This window comes from Oncorhynchus mykiss, chromosome 16, assembly GCF_057628025.1.
Source record: "Oncorhynchus mykiss isolate SJ-2025 chromosome 16, ASM5762802v1, whole genome shotgun sequence".
NCBI classification, from domain to species: domain Eukaryota; kingdom Metazoa; phylum Chordata; class Actinopteri; order Salmoniformes; family Salmonidae; genus Oncorhynchus; species Oncorhynchus mykiss.
The window spans coordinates 19007929-19031661 of record NC_143037.1 but is presented as its reverse complement, the minus strand read 5'-3'; the positions used below and the strand labels follow the sequence as shown (position 1 = coordinate 19031661).

General features: G+C 44.5%; 3 protein-coding genes across 4 annotated transcripts in view; 2 read left to right on the top strand and 1 right to left on the bottom strand.

The window, feature by feature from the left end:
• sema4gb (sema domain, immunoglobulin domain (Ig), transmembrane domain (TM) and short cytoplasmic domain, (semaphorin) 4Gb) overlaps positions 1–14387 on the top strand; it is a 38583-nt gene extending 24196 nt beyond the window's left edge. The window contains exons 9-16 of one of the 2 annotated variants that reach the window (XM_090202140.1): positions 970–1145; positions 2634–2772; positions 3156–3378; positions 3541–3656; positions 3764–3918; positions 4477–4538; positions 5012–7123; positions 10904–14387. In XM_090202140.1, the coding sequence (XP_090058266.1) occupies positions 970–1145; positions 2634–2772; positions 3156–3378; positions 3541–3656; positions 3764–3918; positions 4477–4538; positions 5012–6033 (1893 nt within the window). In that variant the 3' untranslated portion in view covers positions 6034–7123; positions 10904–14387. Of the gene's footprint in view, positions 1–969; positions 1146–2633; positions 2773–3155; positions 3379–3540; positions 3657–3763; positions 3919–4476; positions 4539–5008; positions 7124–10903 lie in introns of both variants that reach the window. The other variant, XM_021567323.3, reaches the window with a different exon arrangement.
• Positions 14388–14554: 167 nt separating this feature from the next.
• On the bottom strand, positions 14555–16442 carry mrpl43 (mitochondrial ribosomal protein L43). The gene is made up of 3 exons (XM_021565064.3): positions 15774–16442; positions 15467–15573; positions 14555–15104 (listed from the first exon to the last, which is right to left on the bottom strand). Exons 1-3 carry the CDS (start codon positions 15902–15904, stop codon positions 14887–14889), a joined length of 456 nt encoding a protein of 151 aa, XP_021420739.1. The 5' UTR covers positions 15905–16442; the 3' UTR covers positions 14555–14886.
• twnk (twinkle mtDNA helicase) lies at positions 16204–22536 on the top strand. The gene is made up of 5 exons (XM_021565062.3): positions 16204–16308; positions 18502–19892; positions 20137–20377; positions 20471–20720; positions 21046–22536. The coding sequence occupies exons 2-5, from the start codon at positions 18527–18529 to the stop codon at positions 21427–21429; spliced, it is 2241 nt and encodes a 746-aa protein (XP_021420737.2). The 5' UTR covers positions 16204–16308; positions 18502–18526; the 3' UTR covers positions 21430–22536.
• The last annotated feature ends 1197 nt before the right edge of the window (positions 22537–23733 follow it).

Sequence of the window (23733 nt, the reverse complement as noted above, 5' to 3'; positions counted from 1 at the left end):
CTTGGCACTGGTCCACTTCCTCCAATTTATTTTTACACAGGCATATCCTCAGGGTGCTGTGCTGGGGTCCTTGTGTCTGTTAACAGAGATTATGAAGTGACAACATGATTAGCCACAGAGCGTGTGCATTACAATTCACCTGACAGGCTGTTGTTAACATCACCACAACCATCATCATCACAACCAAAACATCTTTAGTCTTCTATACCGGCTACTTGTGCCTACTTTTGGATGGCGGCCATCTTGTCTCTCTGCCCAGAGCTGGTTGCCAGCTCTCACCAGGGGTCTAATTCACTAGGGAGAAGATTAACCTTCAGTGCGGGTGTATTTCTCTGCTTAATCTTCTCTTTTTTTTGCATTGAGAACAACGCTATTGTTCTCGATGGATCAGCCCTTTTTATGTATGAGTAATGTGTGCTGTTTTGTGTTTGTTTTGGTTACTTTGTTTACTGTGACTACAGTGTTTTGCGGCGGATACAGTACTGAGGCTGGGTAGAGAGATGATAGAGGTCTATGAAAGACGGAAATGAAGAGCGATGGGTGTATTAAAACCCCGCCACACAAAGAGGCGAGAAGTCTCTGCTCTAAATGAGGTGTGCTAAATCACTCTATTCAGGCTTCTCCTCCTCCCAGCACCTCCTCGGCTGCTGCTGCCCGAAATTCAATTGGAGTAAATGTGTTCAAGTAGGCACACTGTGAGCCTCAACTGAACACTCTCATTCAATGGTGCTCAGTACTGCTTCTAGTGTGTGCAGTGGGGTTGTGAGTAAGTGTGTGTGTATACAGTATGTGGATGAGTTTGTGGTATGTGTGCGTATGATCATGAGTAAACCTGTGTGTGTGTGTTACTGTATGAGTGTGTATCTGTGTGTGTGTGTGTTACTGTATGAGTGTGTATCTGTGTATGCGTGTTACCTTATGAGTGTATATCTGTGTGTGTGACCCCCCCCCCCCCCCCCTCCCTTCCAGGGTGACTGGGGTGGCCAGAGGACCTTGCAGAGGAAGTGGACATCCTTCCTGAAGGCTAGACTGGTGTGCTCCGTTCCTGACTACGAGCTCCACCTGAATGTGCTGCGTAGCGTCTTCGTACTGCAGGGCCCAGACGTACACAGCACCGTCTTCTACGGGATCTTTGGCCTGGAATGGTAAGAGCATGGAGCAATGGTATTTGTTGTCTACCATACCGCTACTGGATAATTGTCAACTGGCTTTATACTGTTGTGTAGTCATGCACTCATCACTTTGTATGCAGAGATTTGTGATCTGTTGACAGTGTAAGTACATAGTAGTTTGTTGTGGTTATCAGATGGGAGATTGTAAGCTGATAGTGAATGATGGGGAGTGAGAGAGGCTGACATTGGGGCTGCAGGCTGAAGTAGGAGCATATCAATGACCCTGTCAGGCGAAGATAGGGTAGCAGGCAGCAGTGTTTTGTGTGTGTGTGTGTGTGTGTGTGTGTGTGTGTGTGTGTGTGTGTGTGTGCGTGTGCGCGTGCGTGCGTGCGTGTGTGCGTGCGTGCGTGTGTGTTCATATGCATAATCATGCTGCATCAAACAGTCACCACGGTTCTGAGAATCAGATGGTGTAAAAACAAACAAATATAGAATTCTCTCTCTCTCTCTCTCTCTCTCTCTCTCTCTCTCTCTCTCCCTCTCTCCATCCCCCATTTATGGCACGCTAAAGTGCACCTTTGTGAGTTACACCCATCACCATGTGTGTGACCTGAGTGAGTAAACGTGAGTAGGCCCTTGGGCAACACTGTATTACTCTGGGCAGACACCAGAAGAAGTCCTGGGTTGGCTGTGCGGGCTAAGGAGGACACACAATAGGCTTTACAGTGACTCACACAGGCTAATCCTACCTGCAAGCTAGGAGCATTTGGCAGTTATTTAACCTGGTTCCTATCTACTAGCACATACACAGGACAAAACTACTCTTTCTCTCCTAGGTACTCCCCAACAGAGCCATGTCATGTGGCTTAGAGTGTGTGTTCCAAATGACACCTTACCTTGACCAGACTATTTGGTACTGTAGGAAATCGGGTATCGTTTTAGATGCGGTCATCCAGCCAGTCTTTCACCCAAGCGTGTAGTCCCAGGTAGTCCCCGTGTAGTCCCAGGTAGTCCCAGGTAGTAAGTCTTATGCCAACACAGTTGAGAGTACATGACTCAACTGCACATTGAATACGAATAAACTACAAGCTTAGTGCTGATATACAGTAAGACAAGAGCTTACCCGTCAATGACGTGGTGCCAACTCCCCATATCCCTGTTGAAGACAAAGGGAAGAAGAGAACAAGGAAAAGATGACTGTTACCCAAAACCAAACCCCCACTTTCCTCCCCACCAGTGGTGGAAAAAAATACTCCGTTGTCAAACTTGAGTGTGACTTTACATCCCTGCTTCCATCCCTGCTTCCCACTCACTACAGCTTTCAGTGAATTATCTACTAAAACCTGACCAAGTCTATTGACATTTTCTCTCTCGGTGAGTGGATCACTGATGTGTTTGAAATTCGTTTTGGGTGGCCGGTGGCAGGTACTTTCCAAGAACAAGCTTCAATGTTTTATAAAACGTTGAATTATTATTCTCTGACTTTTATTCTGTGTCTTGGGGCATTTTTTTTTCTCTCAGGAAAAATGTCAAGGTGTCTGCGGTGTGCCAGTACTCCTTCACAGATATTCAGAGGGCCTTCGAGGGGCCTTACATGGAGGTGCAGGATTCCAAATGGAGGGAATATAGAGGGAAGGTTCCGGTACCAAGACCTGGCTCGGTAAGTCTCTAGGAATACCCCTCAATCACCTCTTCCTCCCTCTCTTCCTCCCTCTCTTCCTCCCTCTCTTCCTCCCTCTCTTCCTCCCCTTTCCCCCGTTTCTTACCACCTTGGATCAGTCTCAATACTCTCTACACAGTGTCCTCCTTTCCTCGTCTTCTTTCCTTCATCTGAAAAGACTGAATAAGTGAAAGCAGTACTTAGACTTGGCTGTCACCTGACTAGTTCTTTAATATGCGGGTGTAGAAGAGGAAGCCACTTAATGCTGGTGAGGTGAGCCCTTGTCTATTTCTGTCTCACTCACTCTCTCCTGATCTGTATTGACTGCTCTCTCTTTCCCTCTCCTGCCTCTCTCTCTCTCTCACTGCCTTCCCTTCCTCCAGTGTATCACAAACATACACCGGTCCCAGGGCATCAACTCGTCCCGTGACCTCCCAGACAACGTGTTGACCTTTGCGAGGCGCCACCCCCTGATGTCTACACAGGTCCACCCCATAGGAGGGCGCCCCCTACTATTCAAGAGAAGTGTCAATTACGTCAAGATGGCCGTGCACCGTGTGGCAGCTCTGGACAGACACGTCTACACCGTGCTCTTCTTGGGAACTGGTGAGTCTGGCTAGATGTGTAATGCAGAATACATATTTTTTTCTTGAATGAATGTTACATGAATGTTATATGAGAGTTATATCAATGTCATATCACATGAATGTTATTTGAACGTTGTATAAACGTTGGATGAACATGATACGTCTGTGTTTTTCCCTGCAGACGAGGGCTGGCTGCACAGGGCTGTGGAGGTCGGAGGTCAAATGCACATCATAGAGGAGCTGCAGCTTTTTGAGAACCCTCAGCCTGTAGACAGCATGGTCATCTCCCAGACACAGGTACTATACGTTGCTCATACATGCTAATAACACGTTTTAAAGCATTGTGCCTGCCATTTATAAGTAAATTGTTACCAAACAGTGTAACATGAGCTCTCGTCCAACAGGGAAGTATCTATGTGGGCTCCAACTCTGCAGTGCTGCAGGTCCCCTTGTCCTCCTGCCAGCGCTACACGTCCTGTTTCGACTGTGTGTTTGCCCGGGACCCCTACTGTGGCTGGGACGGGGCGCTGTGTGTGGAAATATCCTCACGCACAAACAGGTGAGGGCAGGCACACGCACGCACCCGTACGTACACACACACACACACACACTAGTGGGACACCAGTGAGTGAGGCTGGGGACTGTTTTGTGTCTGGAATCATTTACTCTGCATGAGTGAGCGTCAGACATTTGAATCTTCATTACTGCTGCAGACGTATCAGACTGTTCGGTGGTTTTCCTGTGGATTCGCTGATGGGCTTTGAGCACCGCGTTCGTTTGAGAGACTTTCATTCCAATTAAAAGAAACCTGGCAGATCAACTGCTATCATATTCTAAAAGGCTCTGCTTAGAATTTTTGTCGTTGCTTACTTTCTTTTGTTGACTTTAACTGAACACACCGTGAGGTACCTGTATAAAATGGGTGGATTGTTTGATTACTTAAATACACAACCCAACATCCTATTTTATGTGTACTTCAATGAGTAATATGTAATGACTCCTGTTCAATTGTCCTACCGTTTCTGTGTTCCTACTTTGTCTGCGTGTACAGCATGTGTGGGTGCCCACTACCCTGGAAGCATAAATGAGTACTAACATTCTTCTGGCTCCTATTCAGCTCCAATCTAACCCAGGATATACAGAAAGGCAACAGAGGCTGTGACAACAGCACAGGAGCTGGTATGTACTGAGTACACACACACCATACACTCACACACCACGCGTGTGCGAATCGCTCTCAAACACATGCATCATACATTCACACACACACACACACACAAGTTCTATTTTAAGGGATATCACAGCATTAATATATTCCGACATGTGGCTCTTTTGCCCGCAAACCCAAACCATTTAAAGGCCATTAAGGGATTTCATGAGGTGTGCAGCGCTTTTACTACTCCCCTGGGCAACTCCACTCACTTTAATCAGTTCCTCTTACATTAAATTAGAGGTCAGATGATCGAGCTGTCTGCATTGCGGGGTTCTGTCCGCTTTCAGAAGCTTACTACGAATAAAGATGAGAAGTGAAGCTGAAAGGTTAATATGTCCTGCTAGCTCTGCTTTGATAATATGACCTGCCATCTCTTTACATCTGTTTCTGTTTTCATCTCTCTCTCTCTCTCTCTCTCACTCTCTCACTCACTCAGTAGTCCACCGCAGGCGTACAGTGATGGCTGGGGACGACATCCTCCTCCAGTGCGAGCTGCGCTCCAACCTGGCCACGCCCCACTGGACCCTGGATGGTCACGAGCTCCAGGGCTATGACCTCGACTCGGGCCACCGCGTGGGCACCGATGGCCTGCTCCTCATAGGCGCCCGGGCCGACCAGAGTGGAGACTACCACTGCTACGCCGTGGAGAACGACGTGTGGGTGCCAGTGAGGCTGTACACGGTGAAGGTGCACCCTGACCTGCCCTTCCCTGTGGGGCCAACAGTCACAACGAACACTTTATCAACCACCACCACTACCGCCCCACCAAGCACTTTTCTTACCCCCAGCACCCCCACCGAGCAGCCCCTGCCCTCCCCACCTGCTCCCCTCCCCTTTGGACCAGAGTTCCAGACCTACAGGCACATGGAGGCCATGTATATCTCCCTGGTGGCTGTGCTGGGCGGGCTGTGCCTGGTGCTGACCATAGTGTTGCTCTACGTCAGCTTCTGCAAACGAGGGCCCTACCAGGGCCGCAAGTACTCCCAGGTGGGGCTGCCCGAGTCAGGGGCCGCAGCCGAGAGGAAGAAGAGCTCCCATTCTCATCTGGAGCTCAAGACCATGTCCATCCACTGCAACGGCAGGCAGGACAGCAAGCGCGGACGCCGCTCCCTGTCGGCTTCTAACGTGGACGACGTGGGCGACGGCTTCCTTCAGATTGTGCCTGGGGGAGGGTCTCCGGGAAAGTCGCCGCCCCCTCCCGCCCCGCCTCTCCCAATGCCGCCGCCCCTGCCTTCCTCGGCGTACGCATCGTCAGAGTACGCCAACGGGATGTCGGCCACGTTACCCAGTGTCCTTCGCAAGATGAACGGCAACAGTTACGTGCTGCTGAGGCAGACGGCGGACCCCGAGGGGAGCACGTCTCCCCTCTACCACTCGTTCACCGAAGAGCTCAACCGCATCCTAGAGAAGAGGAAGCACACGCAAATGGACCCCCAGCTGCCAGACGAGAGCTCTGTCTAGCCCCCCCCCCCCCCTCACTTTCCCATTGATCTGTTTTATTGGTTTAACCCAACTACCCCAGAGTGCCCCCAAGAGGCAGGGAGGTCGAACTTTTGTATTATACTGCTGCTCTTTACCCAGTGTCAAAGCAACTTGTGGGAGTATCCATCCCTAAAACTCAATGTGCAGCTTCCTGTGACTCGAGACAAGTGGCCCACGTTCCCTCCTGAACACTGGAGTAAAGAAGACTCGCTGACTTTGACCAAACTGGAGCAGTCATTGATGTAGTCATGGTAACCATTTTGGACACACATTCTACTATTACATGGACCCTTTGATTGACTTTCAAGGACCTAAGGTCACATACATGACACATACACAAGTTAGTTACAATCCTACCTCAGATCCTTACCCTATTGGGGAAGTAGGGTCAGTGATGGTCTGGTCAGCAGGCACACTGACAGCGAGTGCTGTGGTGTATCGTCGGACACGGGACGATGAGAGCCCAGGTCATATGACCAACGACCATGGAGTGAGATGGTGATGCACGTAAGACTGTGAGGAACTACCAAATCCGGTATGAACATTATAGACCATCGTCTAAACTATTGAGTTCGGAGAACAATGGGTACGGTAGTTCAGTGCCATACACGTCTAAGATGGCTCTTATTGACCCAGGCCTACAGAACTTCATATGAGAGCAAATATGGTTGGACAAATAATACATTGCAGTCATAACTTAATACCACACACTTATCTTCATTTTCTTTTGTGCTTTATGTAAATAGCAATAGTATCGCTGTGGCAGCCATCAGTAGCAACAATGCCAGTTGAAATGGTTGCGCCGAAACCAAATTGAAATGGAACTTTTTAGCATCTTTGTGTTGTTAGCGTCGGATTGTGTCAAAGGGGGAAAACAGCAGAATGGATAGACGGCAGGTTTTATCTCAACTTGGCGGGGATGAAGACTATCATTAAAGAATGAAGACAATCGTTAAGGACTGATCTCTGGTCAGATTGATCAGAGAAACTGAGTGATGATAATGATGATGATGATGATGGATCTGATTGCCAGAGATGTGTGAGCCCAACAGGAGACCAGAAGGCAAAGGTAAGACTGAGAGAAAGCTGTGCCCGTGCACATGTTGTTGAAATACTTCTCAAATGACTATGAACATGCACATTGTCACTGTCATTTCAACCTTTTTTTGAAAGTCAAAGTCCACCACCACCAAGCATCAGCTTTCATGTTCCTCTCCATGAAAGAGGAAGGCGATTGCGGCAGACATATTGATGTACACAGTTTAGAAGATGTTGTAGCGGGTGCAGTGAAATGCTTGTGTTACTAGCTCCTAACGGTGCAGTACAAATATCAAACAATTAAAAACTAGAAACGAATGTCAGAACGAATCCAGATAACAATCCCAAATAACACTGTATCGGTAATCCAAATGCAATCTATTCGTAGGTACGGAGCTTTCAGAAACTATTCATACCCCTTGACTTATTCCACATTTTTGTGGTACTGCCTGAATTCAAAATGTAAATTTAAATATATTTTTTTCTCACCAATCTACACACAATACCCCATAATGACAAAGTGAAAACATGTTATTACAAATTTTTACAAATGTATTGAAAATTAAATACAGAAATAGTTTATTTCCATAAGAATTCACACCCTGAGTCAATACATGTTATAATCACCATTGGCAGTGATTACAACCAAGTCTTTCTGGGTGATTCTCTAAGAGCTTAGCACACCTGGATTGTACAACATTTGTCCATTATTCTTTTTACAATTCTTCAAGCTCTGTCAAATTGGTTGTTGATCATTGATAGACAGCCATAGATTATGAAGCCGATTTAAGTCAAAACTGTAACTAGGCCACTCAGGAATATTCAATCTCATCTTGGTAAGCAACTCCTGTGTATATTTGGCCTTCTGTTTTAGGTTATTGTCCTGCTGAAATGTGCATTTGTCTGTTGGAAAGCAGACTGAACCAGGTTTTCCTCTAGTTTTCCTTTTGCCTGCGGTTAGCTTTATTCCATTTATTTGAATTTAAAAAAACTCCCTAGTCCTTGCCGATGGCAAGAATACTCATAACATGATGCAGCCACCACCATGCTTGAAAATGTGAAGAGTGGTACTCAGTGATGTGTTGTGTTGGATTTGCCCCAAACATAACGCTTTATATTCAGGACATAAAGTTTATTTCTTTGCCACATTTTTTGCAGTTTTACTTTAGTCCCTTATTGCAAACAGGATTCATGTTTTGGAATATTTTTATTCTGTACAGGCTTCCTTCTTTTCACTCTGTCATTTAGGTTATTATTATGGAGTACCTACAATGTTGTTGATCCATTTTCAGTTTTCTCCTATCAGAAGCATTCAACTCTGAAACTGTTTTAAAGTAACCATTGAAATTCACTGCTCGACTGAGGGACCTTACAGATAATTGTATGTGTGGGGTACATCGATGAGGTAGTCATTAAAAAATCATGTTAAACACTATTATTGCACACCGAATGAGTCCATGGAACTTATGTGACTTGTTAATCACATTTTTACTCCTGAAGTAATTTAGGCTTGCCATAACAAAGGGTTTGAATACTTATTGACACAAGACATTTCAGCTTTTCATTTTTTATTAATTTGTAAAAATGTCTAAAAACATAATTACACTTTGACATTATGGGGTATTGTGTGTAGGCCAGTGACACAACATCTAAATGTAATCCAATTTAAATTCAGGCTGTAGCACATCAAAATGTGGAAAAAGTCAAGGAGTGTAAATACTTTCTGAAGGCTCTGTACACCAAAAAGATCTACTAAGAATGATATATACAGTAGTAGATGTATTAAAATAAGTTACGTAAAAGAATACAGTATATGGAGACACAGTGTGAAAACAGTATAAAAGAAACAGTCCAGTCCAGATTCCATCCCAGTTTGATGTTGCTGCTATGTGTCCTTTGCTGTCCCAAGCTGGTGGCCACATGCCAGATGAGCTATAGGACCTTCGCACAAAAAAAGACCTGCGTCATTGTTACTTAACCTGCAACGCTCTCTCAATGTTTACGTGACATCAGTGTCAACGCAAAAACAACGTATGCCGCTAGCGACGACCTACTCCACTGCTTCATTTCCTTGAGAGTCCACTCTGACCAAAGCAAGTAGTGGTTGTGTCTGAAATGGCATCCTTCTCTATAAAGTGCACTACGTTTAGTGCACTATAGGGAATATATAAGGCTCTGGCCAAAAGTAGTGCGCTACATAGGGAATATGGTGCCGTATGGTGGAATATGCATCCAGCATAGGAACAAGATCCCAAACGGCCAGTCAGTCGGTACTCTCTAAACATGTCAAGGCTTGCCGTGATAAATAAAGGCCTTTCCTCATCACAGTGAAGTGCAATCAGCTCTTGCCCGGCTGCTCCCTGGTGGCTCGCAGCACAGCGCGCCGGTTTGTGTATCTGTTACTGCATTGCTGACGGTAACAGCGGTGCTTGGCATCGCTCATGGGCTGGACTCCATAGAGACACCAAGTGAAGGCTTATTGTCCTTTTTTGTGTGGATTCTATCGAAGGCGGCCGAGCGGCACAGGGAAACCTTTGACCTGTGTGTCCTGGGCATTGATGAAGTGAGCTGATAGAGTAGGAGAGGGAGGGTGTGTGCATATGTGCGTGTCTGAATTTGTGTGTGGGGGGGGGGGCTGTCAGGAACTGCTTTGCACCCCAAGAGGTTTCCTGCTCCTCCTCCTAACCCTCTCTCCCCCTACCTTTATTCCCTCCCTCTCTTTCGTTATATCCTCCCTTTTCCATTCCCTGGCCTCTCCACGTTACAGTATCATCATCCCCTCCTGCCCTCCTTTTCTCTCATCCCCCCCTCTCCCCTAGAGCAGGGTTTCCCACACTTGGTCCTGGGTTCCCACTTTGGGTGCACGTTTTTGGTTTTTGACCAGCATAACCAACTCATCATCAAGCTTTGATTATTTTAATCAGCTGCGTAGCGCTCAGGCAAAAACCAAAACGTGCACCCGGGGGGTGGGGGGGACTGCGTTTGGGACACCCTGCTCTAGAGGACTCTGCTGAGTTCACAAACCTCCATGATAGCACCCCAATCAATTAAGCCTGGCCTATAAACAGTGCCTGTGACCTTGTCTTTGGAAAGGGGTTACTGCAGTGTTCCTAAATCCTGTTCCCTGTGCCTGGAAGGACCCACCGGGTGTGCATTCTTTGTTCTCGCCCAGCACTAATGAAAACACCCTATTCAACTAATCAAGGGCTTGGCAGTGATTTATGTTGAATCGGGTGTTTTAGTGCTGGGCTATAACAAAGACGTGCCATCTCCCATTGGTCATTATAATAGCCGAGCAGAACCTGGTTGTTTAGAATATTTATGCAGTATGATATGTGTGTCATTACACATGCAGTTTTCACAAGGTGTCTCGGTGGAAGTGTAAAAAAACACAATGGCACAGGAGCGTTATATTAATGTTGTTCAAAAGCTTGTCTACAGCAGGGCTCAAGCGAGCCGGATGAATGTGTTTTGCTTATCTTATTATCTTTTCATGTAAAATAAATCATGATGTATCGAAAGTGCAATCACACAAATGAGGGTAGTTGAGCGTGTTCACTCAGCCTATGAATAGAACATTCAAAGTTGAAAGAACAAACTGGACATTTATGACAAACTGGGCATTTAAACTGTAGGGCATGTCATTTCTCATTAGAGGTGATTCACTGATGTTGTCACGTTACGTTTAAAGTTTTAACAGAGAGAAGTTAGTTTAAAACAACAATAAAAAACAGACATGCTGTATATGTAGAGTGTATTGCTGCCATATTAAGTCTTTATGTCTGCTGTTTTATATTGCATCTGTCTTTAGATATGCAAGAAGCCAGATCACATTGATCTCAGAAGAGATGGAGAAGATGGATAGAAGGAGTGTGTGAGGAACCCTGATGATCTGAGCCAATGACTGCTCAAAATACACAGAAGGACAATCAGCACGTGAAATCTCCAATGGCAGGGGACTTGGATATGGTTATTGTAGTGTACTTACTACTTACTGTCAATTGGAAAATAGGCTGGCTACTACAGTCAAATACGCACCTCCAGTATATACTGTATGCCCCCATAAACATTGTGGAACACTTATTTCAACAAACATACTCGCTCACGTCATACTGTACAGACATGACAACATTCAAATGGAGGTTTAGACAAAGGCCCAGTGCAGCCGTTTTTATCTCAATATCAAATCATTTCTAGGTAACAATGAAGTACCTTACTGTGACAAAAATAGCTTCTTAGCAAAGGGCAATTTCTCAAGCAAGAATGTTGCTGTGACTGTCTGGGAGTGGTCTAAGTGGGGAGGGGGAAACTATCAGAAAACTAGCTGATATTGGCAGAGAGGTTTGGAACTCTTTCCTATTGGTCTAGTAACTATGATGTCACCAGGCAGGCCAAAACTCCATCCCACCAAAAAAGGCTGAAAACTCAGGCAGGCTTTTCAAACAGCTCTTACACTAAAAGGGAAGGATCATCAATTTCACATTATTATTCCAACCTCAGTGTGGAAATACAGTATAAATAAAACTGAAAAATCGAATTTTTGACTGCACTGGGCCTTTAACTCCACATCACCTACAGAATACATTTGAGTTAACAATGACTAAATGATTCATTTGCGTTATACCTCTTGCGAGGACTTTTCTTGCTCTGTACATAAGGAGATTTAGTATACCCTTGTAAAGTGTTACATCAATGTGTTACATACATGTTATGTGTTGTTTTCTGGCTCGGTGTAGATATGACTACTACTTCACAATCTACTTAGTATTTTATCAGCCATGTAATTGGCCATGTCATGTGTAATTCTTTGGCCATCATTGAACTTGAGGAGAAAATACAATTCTCATACAAATACCAGTCAAAAGTTTGGACACACCTACTCATTCCAGGGTTTTTCTTTATTTTGACTATTTTCTACATTGTAAAATAGTAGTGAAGACATCAAAAGTATGAAATAACACATATAGAATCATGGTAACCAAAAAAAGTGTTAAACAAATCAAAGTATATTTTATATTTGAGATTCTTCAAAGTAGCCACCATTTGCCTTGATGACAGCTTTGCACACGCTTGGCATTCTCTCAACCAGCTTCATGAGGCAGTCACCTGGAATGCATTTCAATTAACAGGTGTGCCACGTTAAAAGTTAATTTAGGCCTCCCGAGTGGCACAGTGGTCTAAGGCACTGCATCGCAGTGCTAGCTGTGCCACTAGAGATTCTTGGTTCGAGTCCAGGCTCTGTCACAACCGGCCGGTACCGGGAGACCCATGGGGCAGCGCACAATTGACCCAGCGTCATCCGGGTTAGGGGAGAGTTTGGCTGAGAGGGATGTCCTTGTACCATTGTGCACTAGTGACTCCTGTGGCGGGCCGGGCGCAGTGCACGGTCGCAAGGTGTACGGTGTTTCCTCTGACACATGGGTGCGGCTGGCTTCCGAGTTCCATTGTGTGCAATGCGGCTTGGTTGGACTGTGTTTCGGAGGAAGCATGGCTCTTGTAGCAATGAGACAAGACGGTAACTACCAATTGGATACCATGAAATTGGGCAGAAAAGGGGTTAAAAACCACAGAGTGAAGGAAAAGCAGCCAACAAGTGTTCAGCATATGTGGGAACTCCCTCAAGACTGTTGGAAAAGCATTCCAGGTGAAGCTGGTTGAGAAAATGCCAATAGTGTGCAAAGCTGTCATTAAGGAAGGCAATGTTTAACACAATGTTTAACACAATTTTGGTTACTACATGTGTTTTTAGTTTTGTTAGTTTTTAGTTACTTCCATGTGTTATTTCATAGTTTTTTATGTAGAAAATAGTACAAATAAAGAAAAACCCTTGAATGAGTAGGAATGTCCAAACTTTTGAATGGCACTGTATGTTGTAACTGTTTTGTGCAACTACCCGTAAAGGATAAAAACACTATTTTGCATCAGATTGACTGGAAATAATCCTGTGTGTCAATGCCCAAGGGCGAAGTCAGTACAGTACAGCATTATGCAAAACATGTTCCAACAGCGTCCTTTTGTCTCGACAGCATGATACCCAATAGTATTGCTGTTGGGTGATGATGATAATCAAGGCCTTGGTCATGTTCATTAGGACACGCAATGGAAAACGTTTTATACAATGCAAAGACCGGTAGTCCCTCCTTATTTTATTCTGTTTTCATTTGTTTTGGAACCTAATGAACACGACCCTGTTTTCTCCACAGACTGCGCAACATATCATTGTGAGTAATTCACACATATGATTGTGACAGGGTATGGGGGTACAGCACAGGCTGAAAGACTGGTGGGAAAAAAGGCAAGTCTGAGTGGCGGTCTAGGGCCGTAACTAAGCAACAGCAATCTTTATTTAGAGCTTTTACACCCATAGTGTCAGTCAAGCTCTGACAGTTCTCATCGGGGGGAAAATGTGATTTGAGAACTCTCTGACTCTGGTCAGTCTCTGCTGCCTGTAATCGGTGTGTGACAAATAATTAGCTATGTTAATACTAGTGGTAACCCAACTCCGATCAATAGAAAAATCAGCAGTCTGTTCAGTAGATGTTCTTAGAATAACAGACTGTTGTAATTTTTCCCAACTTAAATAACTAGTATGAAGTGGACTCTATTAAGGTCATCATCTCCTGTTTTAAGTCCACCCTACATTCTGACAGGTAACCGTCAAAAAACATACCCGAATGAAGAGGCACAATTTTACATTTTATGAATTGTTTAAACTATAATCTATAACACTGACTTCACAGCCGGAAAACGTAATGCCATCCTCTTTGGTCACCAAACAAATTGAGAACGCATGACCACATGACTGTAATTGCTTTGCAGTCACAGGTGCACTTCCTCTTCCCTTCCACACTCATGACTCACGCACCCTTTGCATTTTACACAATCAACCTTTGGATTATACTATTTCCTTTCCTGTGACCAGTCACACGCAACCTGCCTGGAACTCATCCATCAAGTTCAACCAGAAATCCTATCTGACCACTTCTTTTACAGCACCACCCACAGCTATGTTGTCATCGGCAGACAATCAACACAGAGTTCATACAAGACATGCTTACAGTCAAGTCGTTGGGAACATTCACTGTTCTCTTATTGATGGGTAGCTGATAGAGATGTTCAATAGCCATATGTTTCTGGGTCATTCCACAATGTTTAGATGGTTTTGGAGATTGGCAGACATTTTGTAAGTTGAGATTCTTTCTGAACTGTGGTGTAATGGCAACTTGAAACACTGCTGTTGGTGTAAATGAGTACATCTGCTACATGCCATGGAAAATAAACATCTCTACAATGTGTCTAGGATTGTCTGTCGTAGTCATCTGTAATTATTTTGATGTGTCTTTCAGAGAACTCAGTCGACTGATTCAAACGCTTGAACAGTTTAAATGATCATCCACGTAAATACCTAGCCTCGCAGGGTCTTAAATTAGCCCCTCCCAAATGATCACAAATTAGTCACTTCTGAGTCTAAAACATTGACCACTTTATTCTATTCGTAAAACACAGCTGCAGTGAGCAGTTTGAAATACTGGTTTGGACACACAAACTGTTCTGTATGCACGCCACTGATACCAGTTGACAAGTTGCCTCTGATAACTGTGCAAAATTCATTCAAACGAAAAGGGCAGATATGCTATAACATATCTGGTGATTCAGGTGTTTCAGAAACACAATGGCTTGTCTGCCATGGAGTTGCTCTGGACAGTTCTGTGGAGAGTGGACACCTGTTCTACCACTGATGAGGGTGACGATAACAGACAAAAACATTGCCAGTATGATGAGGTTTCATAGTCTTTAGTTGGCCTGCTGTTTCTGGGGTCCGATTGGTCCAATGGACAGGGGTCGGTTAGTGAAGGGATGCCATTGGCCCTGGATGCTGGGGCTGTCTGTGTGGATGGGCTTGCGGATACGGATGATATCCAGGCCAGACTGGTTGGTCAGTTTGGTTATTAACTCTGCGATCTGTTGAGACGTCTTGCTTGTGATGGCTTCCTCCTTCACATTGCCGTTTACTGCAGGAAAACACAAGACACATTCACAATTCCTCAAGATATGGGATGTTTTGATAAAACGTGATCTGCATCACATGAATATCCAAACTGCAATAATCACAAACAATGTAATGTAAAAATGAATTTTAAAAAATTCTATACGACATTGGTTTTCACTGCACAATGATCCTGGATCACACTCAATGACAGATCATGAACGGTTTGGCTCTAGCGCCACCTACCGTAATGTTTGTGTAATGCATCCATAAAAATGTGACGAGTTCATATTACTGTAGCAGTGAATTCTGATATGGCGGAACAATATTTAATACATCGACGTGAACACATTTCTCCATACAAAATATCACTTAATTCACACTTACAGTATTCTGCAACAATTTTAGGGATCCTGCAGGACTGAGGAGATACGTAGACAACGGTTCCAGGGTTCTTTTGGGCAAAATCCACCACTCCTTCTTCGATGAATTCCCTAAGAAAGGATTTGTTGATAATCATTTACATTTTATTAATTTAGCAGATGCTCTTATCCAGAGCGACGTACAGTTAGTGCATTCATCTTAAGATAAATAGGCGGGATAACCACATATCACAGGCATAGAAAGCACACTAGATAATAAATGGTAACTAATCACAATAGGCTAGATAGCTAGCTAGCTTTATGACACTAACCTGGCTCCCAGAGAGCTCTGTCCATTCTTGGAGAAGATGAGGGAAATGCGCTTCATTTGACAAACATACCGACCCACCCCGTTTTGCAGAACACTTTGTAGGAAGCGACTCGGGGTGCCTCTAGATGTCATTTTGCAATATTGATAAATACTTTGACCTCTATATAAATGTAAAATGTGTATGTTTTTTAACTTCCATGGACTAAGTAGCTAAAGGACGATTTGACGGGCATGAGAAGAACATGCAGTCCGTCAAGTGAAAAGTCCGGGCGGAAAGACAAAACACAGGAATCAATAAATGTTGAATTCATTTATACATGTTATACATTTGAGTTGGATTTTCGATGTAAAAAAAATATCAAATACGAATATAAAATAGATTTATCAATCACAAACTTACAATCAAAGCGTTCTCTTTGTATAATTTGTGTATGCGATTAGAATACTGGTTTGATGGCTTTGTTTCACACGGACGTATTTTTATAACGCAACAAAAGCCCACAAAAGCATGCATGGGAGAAGAATTGTAAGAAAAGGTTGGTGTGCATCATTATAATTTTAGTTTAGTTTGAAAGAATGTATGCGGGGATGCATATCAATATAAAAGGTTAAAGCTACAGCAACCTCGCTTTTGTACACTTCTGTCTTCCTTTTTTTGGCCTCTTAAATCACGTGTCAAACGCATTCCATGCAGAGCCGAGTGTTTGCGGTATGTCGCTCCTCCCTTCGTCAATCAAGTAACGTTACTTGATTGATGAATTAAGGTTACTGATTAGTTAAGAACTCCCCTCACCTGGTTGTCTAGGTCTTGAGTTTGACACCCCTGTAAAAATGTTGCTAGCTTGTTTAGGTCACAAATTACTCACGTCAGTTAGCTAATTACCACAGCCACTAAGTCATAAACCACACCAATTTATACAATGTATCTTCTTAACATGTGATTTTAACTTAACCACACAGCAAACCTTATGACTAACCTTATATTAAGACCAGAAAGCTACTAACAACAACCAGCATCTAGTGCAGAGGTTGGTGACCCTGGTTCTGGAGTGCCACGTGTTATTGATTTAACCGACCTGGAAGTCCAGGTGGGATAAATTTAGGCAGTAATTTAACTGATCAATCGTCTCAGTTGGTCAGAAGTGTGGTGCCCAGTTGGAACAAAATCCTGCAGTACCTGCGGCCCTCCATGAACAGTTGCCTACCCCTGATCTTGTGGTTAATGTACAGCAGGGTTCCCCAATTGGCGGCCCGAAATATATTTGATTTGGCCCCAAGTTTTCTGAACAAAGTAAATAACACAAAAGACAGAAATCCCCAGGAAATCAGTTCAAATACATTTTTATTTAGGAAATCTGTTCTCAAGTATTTCCAGCATAAATAGAGAGACATAGCTATGGAATTGTAAACAAATGTTATCAAGAAATTATTTAATTTTTGTCAAATACTAGCTAACTATATTTGTTTGGGCTTCTTGTGGTCAATTTGCAGTGTACAAATTAATTATATTTTCTGGCCATGGTTTCCATTAGGAAAATGTGGCGCCGGACTGGGTGACCCGGAAAATTTAGATTTATCGGCCATTTGAAATACACTATATATACAAAAGTATATATTAGTGAATTGAGCAACACCCACTGCAGACAGGTGTATAAAATTGAGTACACAGCCATGCGATCTCCATAGACAAACATTGCCAGTAGAATGGCCTTACTGAACAGCTAAGTGACTTTCATCGTGGCACCGTCATAGGATGCCACCTTTCCAACGCGTCAGTTTGTCAAATTTCTGTCCTGCTAGAGCTGCCCGGTCATCTGTAAGTGCTGTTATTGTGAAGTGGAAACGTCTAGGAGCAACAACGTCTTAGCCGTGAAGTGGTAGGCAACACAAGCTCACAGAACGGGACTGCTGATTGCTGAAGTGGACAGCCTAACATGCTTTTCAAACATTTGGAGACAGACGGAAGGGTGTGTTCATAACAGTTCAACTTTGCTAGCAAGCAAATAGATCCAAGTTGGCTAAACTTGAAATATAAAGATTAGCTGGTTAATCACTAGCACGAGGCCTTGAGGTTGTTGAGACCAGTGTTCATTTTCTATAGCCAGATGCCTGCTACAAGAAGTTAGTGCGTTATGCATAGTTCTAGTTAAATTTGTAACAAAAAAGGGCATTTTCATAGATACTTGAAAGCCAAATAAAAAGCAGGTTAAACTATTTTGATGAAATAAATTCATTTTTAGTGGATCTAATGGTTGTGGAAGGCTTGTGTGTGTGTGTGTGATAGTTGTGTTGGATAAATAAGATACATGATGAATTACGAAAATACACACAGACCAATTTAATTCCACTAAATAATGCAAATTAATGCAAATTAACCTATAGACCGATAAGCATGAAGGTAAAATCTATTTAATGTATCAATGAATATGAATGAATAAAAAGCATTATTTTGCCATGGATTTTTTTCTGGTCATTTTGTCGAGCAACAGTTTTATTTACCTGCTTTTCTTTTGGGGGGGGGGGGGGGGGGGGGCAAAGGCCGGCAATTAACGGCGAACGTAAACCCTGGTTCCGGCCCTGACTATACACTCAATAAAAAAATTGTCCCGCGGCTGAATGTAGTTGGGATCCCTAATGTACAGTATGTAGCTAGTAGCTTGCGAGCTAACTGATTAGCGTAGCTATGTTTTTCCTTGCTGGTTGTGTAATCCTTCTTTTGTATGTTTCAGTTCCAATGTCTTGAACAGGTAACAAATGTGGATGAGCTGGTTCCTGAAAGGGACCACCTGTCTCTTGCAGGTGGCAGCCCGCAGCACCCCAAGGATGCCTCCCCAAAGATGCCTCTCTTCCTCCCTTGTCAGAGTCCTAACCAAGCCACACACCCCAAGATTTGCTATTCCTTCAAACTATCCCCAGGGACAACTATGGGGGATGTCATTGCCAATCAGTTGTACCAGGAGCTACAAAAAGGATACCAAGTCTATCCTAGACTTTTCGGTCGACCCTATTACAGTGACCGATATCAAACAATATCTACGCTCTAAAGACATCCCATTCCATGATGGCTACAGCTGCTTGCACGCCCCCAGCATGTTCCTGGACTCGGCTGTGGGTGTCCCTGCGGATACAGGGAGGGAGAGCTTTACAATGTTCATTGACAAAACCACAGGCCAATTTCTGTGCAAGGAGACGCTGGTGGAGGGGAGCTGGGAGGACCTGCAGGACTGCCTGGAGGTGATGCAAAAGGAGGGCCAGGCCTCCCTCAGCCCTCACGTGCTGCTGGGCTACCCGGAGAGCCTGGAGGAGCGGGAGGAGAAGGAACAGGAGCTCAGGGAGGTGCAGAGGATCTGGTCCAGTGCCGTGCCCTTCTCAGACCTCCCTGACGAGGAGGCACAGCTAGTCAAAACCATGTTCCAGATCAGCAAGATCTCCAACGCCACACTCAAAAAGTTTGCGGTGAGGTTATTCAAGCCCACCAAGAGCCTGGTGTTCCCCTGGTTTGGTGGAAGGGACTCCAGCCTGCGGGGCGTCAAGCTGCTATCCGCCCAGAGCATGGAGGGTGGGACGGTGGCTTATACCGAGGCCACGGTGCCCAAGGCTGGCTCCTACCACAACCTGTTTGGACTGCCTCTGGTGGGACGCATGGACTCTGAGGTGGTGCTGACAGGCCAGGAGGTGGACACCCTGGCAGTGAGCCAGGCCACAGGCCTGCCCAGTGTGGCTCTGCCCCGGGGTGTTAACACCCTGCCCCCAGCTCTCCTGCCCTACCTGGAGCAGTTCAAGCGGGTCACCCTGTGGCTGGGAGGGGACATGCGCTCCTGGGAGGCCTCCAAGATCTTCTCCAGGAAGCTGGGTCTTAAGCGCTGCTCCCTAGTGCGCCCGGGGGAGTTCCAGCCCTGTCCTCTGGAGGCCCTGTTCCAGGGCAGGAACCTGGCCCGCATCGTCAAAGCCTCCATCCCCGCCGCCCACAAGTCCATTGTGTCGTTCAGGCAGCTCAGGGAGGACGTCTACGGGGAGCTTGCCAATACGGAACAGGTGGCTGGGGTGAAATGGACCAGGTTTCCAGAGCTCAACAGGATCATGAAGGGTCATCGCAAAGGGGAACTGACAGTCTTCACAGGTATAGCGTATAGTAGGATGACATATTGTCATTTGATCATGTTGTTCTACACAGACGTATATAGCTAGTTATGGTAGAATATGCTTCAAATTGAGGTTGATTTGTAACCTGACACCAGACTGAGAATATTGCTTTACTGTGTAAGTCAAAACAAAAGCAAATGATCAATCTGCTACCAGACTATGTTGATCGTGGCTCTAACTTTAACGTACCTCTCCTCCCTTTTTTTTCTTCTCCCCTCCAGGACCCACGGGCAGCGGCAAGACCACCTTCATCAGTGAGTTTGCCCTGGACCTGTGCATGCAGGGCGTCAACACGCTGTGGGGCAGCTTTGAGATCAACAACGTGCGCCTGGCCAAGATCATGCTGACCCAGTTCGCCATGCAGAGGCTGGAGGAGAACCTGGACCAGTACGACTCGTGGGCCGACAGGTTCGAGGACCTGCCCCTCTATTTCATGACCTTCCATGGGCAGCAGAACATCAAGTGAGTCCTCTGAACGTGTTGAGTGATATGTCAATCTGTAGATGTACTGTACAGCTTGAGTTGTATATAACTTCCTCCTCTCTCCCTCTGCAGAGCTGTGCTGGACACCATGCAACACGCAGTCTACCTTTACGACATCAGTCACGTGATCATTGACAACCTGCAGTTCATGATGGGCCAGGAGAACCTCTCTGTAGACAAGTTTGCCGTCCAGGACCACATTATCGGAGCTTTCAGGAAGTTTGCCACCAACAGCAGCTGTCACGTCACTCTGATCATTCACCCCAGGAAAGAGGAGGACGACAGAGAACTACAGACAGCGTCCATCTTTGGAACAGCCAAGGTGAGTACAGGGTTAAATCTAATACTGAATCATGTCAATATAAATGTAGACAGATAAATATAACGCGGCTTCCTTGTTTGCCTCTTTAAAGCATTGAGTGCTTTCATTACACCTGTCATTCTGTTGGGCGCATCGCTATGTTTGATCGATAGGTGGTGCTTGTGACAACGTTATCAAAAACAGTTCCATGTACTGTATATGTATTAGTTTCACAGGCCCGCATTCTTTTTCAATCAAAGAGATTCACCACAACACACATTGTCACCAATGTATGTTTAACCTATATGTGTTGGTACTAGTAATCTTTGAAACTCCTGTCTACCAGGCCAGCCAGGAGGCAGACAACGTGCTCATCCTGCAGGAGAAGAAGCTGGTGACATGCCCCGGCCGGAGGTCCCTCCAGGTGGCCAAGAACCGCTTCGACGGAGACGTGGGCATTTTCCCTCTGGAGTTCAACAAGGCCTCGCTCACTTTCTCCGCCCCAGTCAAGGGCAAGCACAAGCTGAGAAAGGTCAAAGGTGACAAGGGGGAGGGGTCAGATAATGAGGAGTCTTTAGGAGAAACTCTAAAGAAGGAGGAGACAACGGTTAAAAAGGAGAAACTAGTGAAGTTGGAGAGGCCACCCAAAGCTACCAAAACTCCCAGAGCTGTTAAGAGTCCTGCAGCAGGGAAGGGCACACCAGAGGGCGAGGGGAAGAAACAGCCATAGAGAGAAGACTTCACTCATTGATCTAAGCAAAGAACATTGTCTCAGTGTATAATGATTTGAAATGACAGAAAGGTATCGGGACTTAATTTATGGTACAGTATCATAAAAGGAAGGAAAATGTATTGCTTAATATTGATGATTTGTCACCTGGTTGGAACATGTGCTTACTTGTGTCACAGAAAGATGGAATGAAATATGTTATCTAAAGGAGAAAAGAGCTGTGTAAAATAACATTAGTATGATATGTTGATATGTTGGATGTTGGCAACGAATGACCATTGAAGAGTACAGTATTGGCACTTGAAGTAACTACCCAGTGTTTCCATATTTCTATGAAATGATTATTAATACTTACAATAATGAGGGAAATAGTTTTCCTTACAAAAATTGTAATTAAGTAGGTTGAAAAGCAGCTTTTTTTGTGTTGGAATGGTGTAGGCATATAATGGTCATAAGATATTCATTCAAGTAGACCACTGATTGGCCAGCTCATCCTCCTCTAAACCACTGATTGGCCAGCTCTTCCACCTCAGGGAGATGACATCATATTCTATGAGGAAATAGCAAGCATTTTGAAACTGGATGTTTGAGATATAAGTTCGAGATGGTTTTATTTTGTTTTTTCTTCAATTTATGCATTGGCCACAAATGCAAATATAGGACAAGTCAACAACATTATTTGCATGAGTTAACAGAATATTAACTTTTTAAAAAGTGATATTTTCACTGGGCAGCTCCTTTAAAATAATAGTTGAAAGATAGTTGACTTACCGAAATGAAGTTCTGACAGTATTCCTATTTCTACTACTACTGTACTGTTATGTCTGCTTTTCCCCACTCAAAGGTGGTGAAATTCTGTTAAGCTAAATTCCGTTAATCCAAACCCTTGACTGTCCATGTTATTACATGTATTGCTATATAGTAACAGCATACTGTCATAACAGGAGCTAGGACTTCTGAGGTACAGTATTCCACAAGGATAAGCACCATCACTGTATGTGGATTGTTGCAGAATGTGAACGTTACCCTCTACTGAACACAGATATAGTGCTGCTGCTTGTTTGCCTCATTAAAACGTCAAGCGCTCATGTGCAATTCTGATCCCTAGAGGGTGTCTGTGATTCATCCAAATAGTGTCCGCAGTGAGTTGCCATGCATACTCATGAGTGATTTATTTACAGTAGGCCTATGTAGCTAACCTACAGCTTAGTATGTTTATGTAATACCAGCGTCTAGATGAAAAAAATCAGGTTTGTGCCCCCTACTGAAACATTATCCGACACCCCTGATGTACTGTGTCCCAATGTCATAACAGCATTACATTTTTAAACCGACCTCGACGCAGACCATGCGTTTCTACATTAGATACTCACTAAAGAACACTCAATTATTCCTTAACTTGCATTCCATGTCAGGGATCCTCATGATATTCAGATTGATGTACAGTACAGGGATATCGGGGTTCATAGTATTGTTCCTCTTCTCTCAGGATTGAAATTATAAGACTGTGGAGTCTGTCAGATCCACTAGTGGTCTTCCCTACACAGAGCAGTCCTAGGAAGCTCCTGGCTGACAAGACACACTGTTTAAACACATGGCCTGTAGTCCACCTGAGCTCTCTGGGCAGCTGCTGGAACTAAAATATTGTTCTTAGCACAGTGAATCACCCCCCCCCCCCAAAAAAATGGTATTGTGTTCTTGTAGTCTAGCCACAGAGTCGCATGCTGTACTTGGCTTGAGAAGTAGGGAAAACCAACAGGATATCATCCACTCATTGCTAAACACAAGCAATGGACATGGAAGCAATTTTAGTGTGACACACAGCTTTGCTGAGACAGCAGCAGGGGAGACAGTTTCTGGGCAAATTTGGTGCTAGGTTTTTCATTCCATGATTTCCCCCCTCGGTTCTGAGGTTTTTCTTAATGTGCCGTTTTCATGTGAATGCTTTACTGCTGTCGAAGTAGGCTACAGTAACAGAACATTCCATAATGATTCCAGGCTGTGTGGTTCTGGGTGTCTGGATGACAGTGTGGGTGTGGGACATTGGCGTTAAAAGAGTGGTTGAAAGAGGCCCTTTGTGCTCTCTGGGCGTTCCTGGATGGGGACGGCGGCTCCATCACTTGCCAGCATCGGCTCCAAGGGGTAGGAAACGTACACAAACACAACTGAATGCATATGTCACATACACGTTTCTACGCACACATGGTAAAAAACAGTCATTACCGTAGTCAGCATTTGTGATAATCATGCATCCATGAAACCCTGAATGGTTCACATATGTTTTCGTCTTTGTGTAACAGCTAT

Bases quoted from the DNA above. Each gene is read 5' to 3' on its own strand.
- mrpl43 (XM_021565064.3), bottom strand. From the start codon at position 15,904: ATGACATCTAGAGGCACCCCGAGTCGCTTCCTACAAAGTGTTCTGCAA. The intron at 15,574-15,773 runs GTTAGTGTCATA...ATCCTTTCTTAG, and splicing joins CAGAGCTCTCTGGGAGCCAG to GGAATTCATCGAAGAAGGAG. The intron at 15,105-15,466 runs GTAAGTGTGAAT...GTTTTCCTGCAG, and splicing joins TAAAATTGTTGCAGAATACT to TAAACGGCAATGTGAAGGAG.
- twnk (XM_021565062.3), top strand. From the start codon at position 18,527: ATGTGGATGAGCTGGTTCCTGAAAGGGACCACCTGTCTCTTGCAGGTG. The intron at 19,893-20,136 runs GTATAGCGTATA...TCTCCCCTCCAG, and splicing joins GGAACTGACAGTCTTCACAG to GACCCACGGGCAGCGGCAAG. The intron at 20,378-20,470 runs GTGAGTCCTCTG...CTCCCTCTGCAG, and splicing joins CATGGGCAGCAGAACATCAA to AGCTGTGCTGGACACCATGC.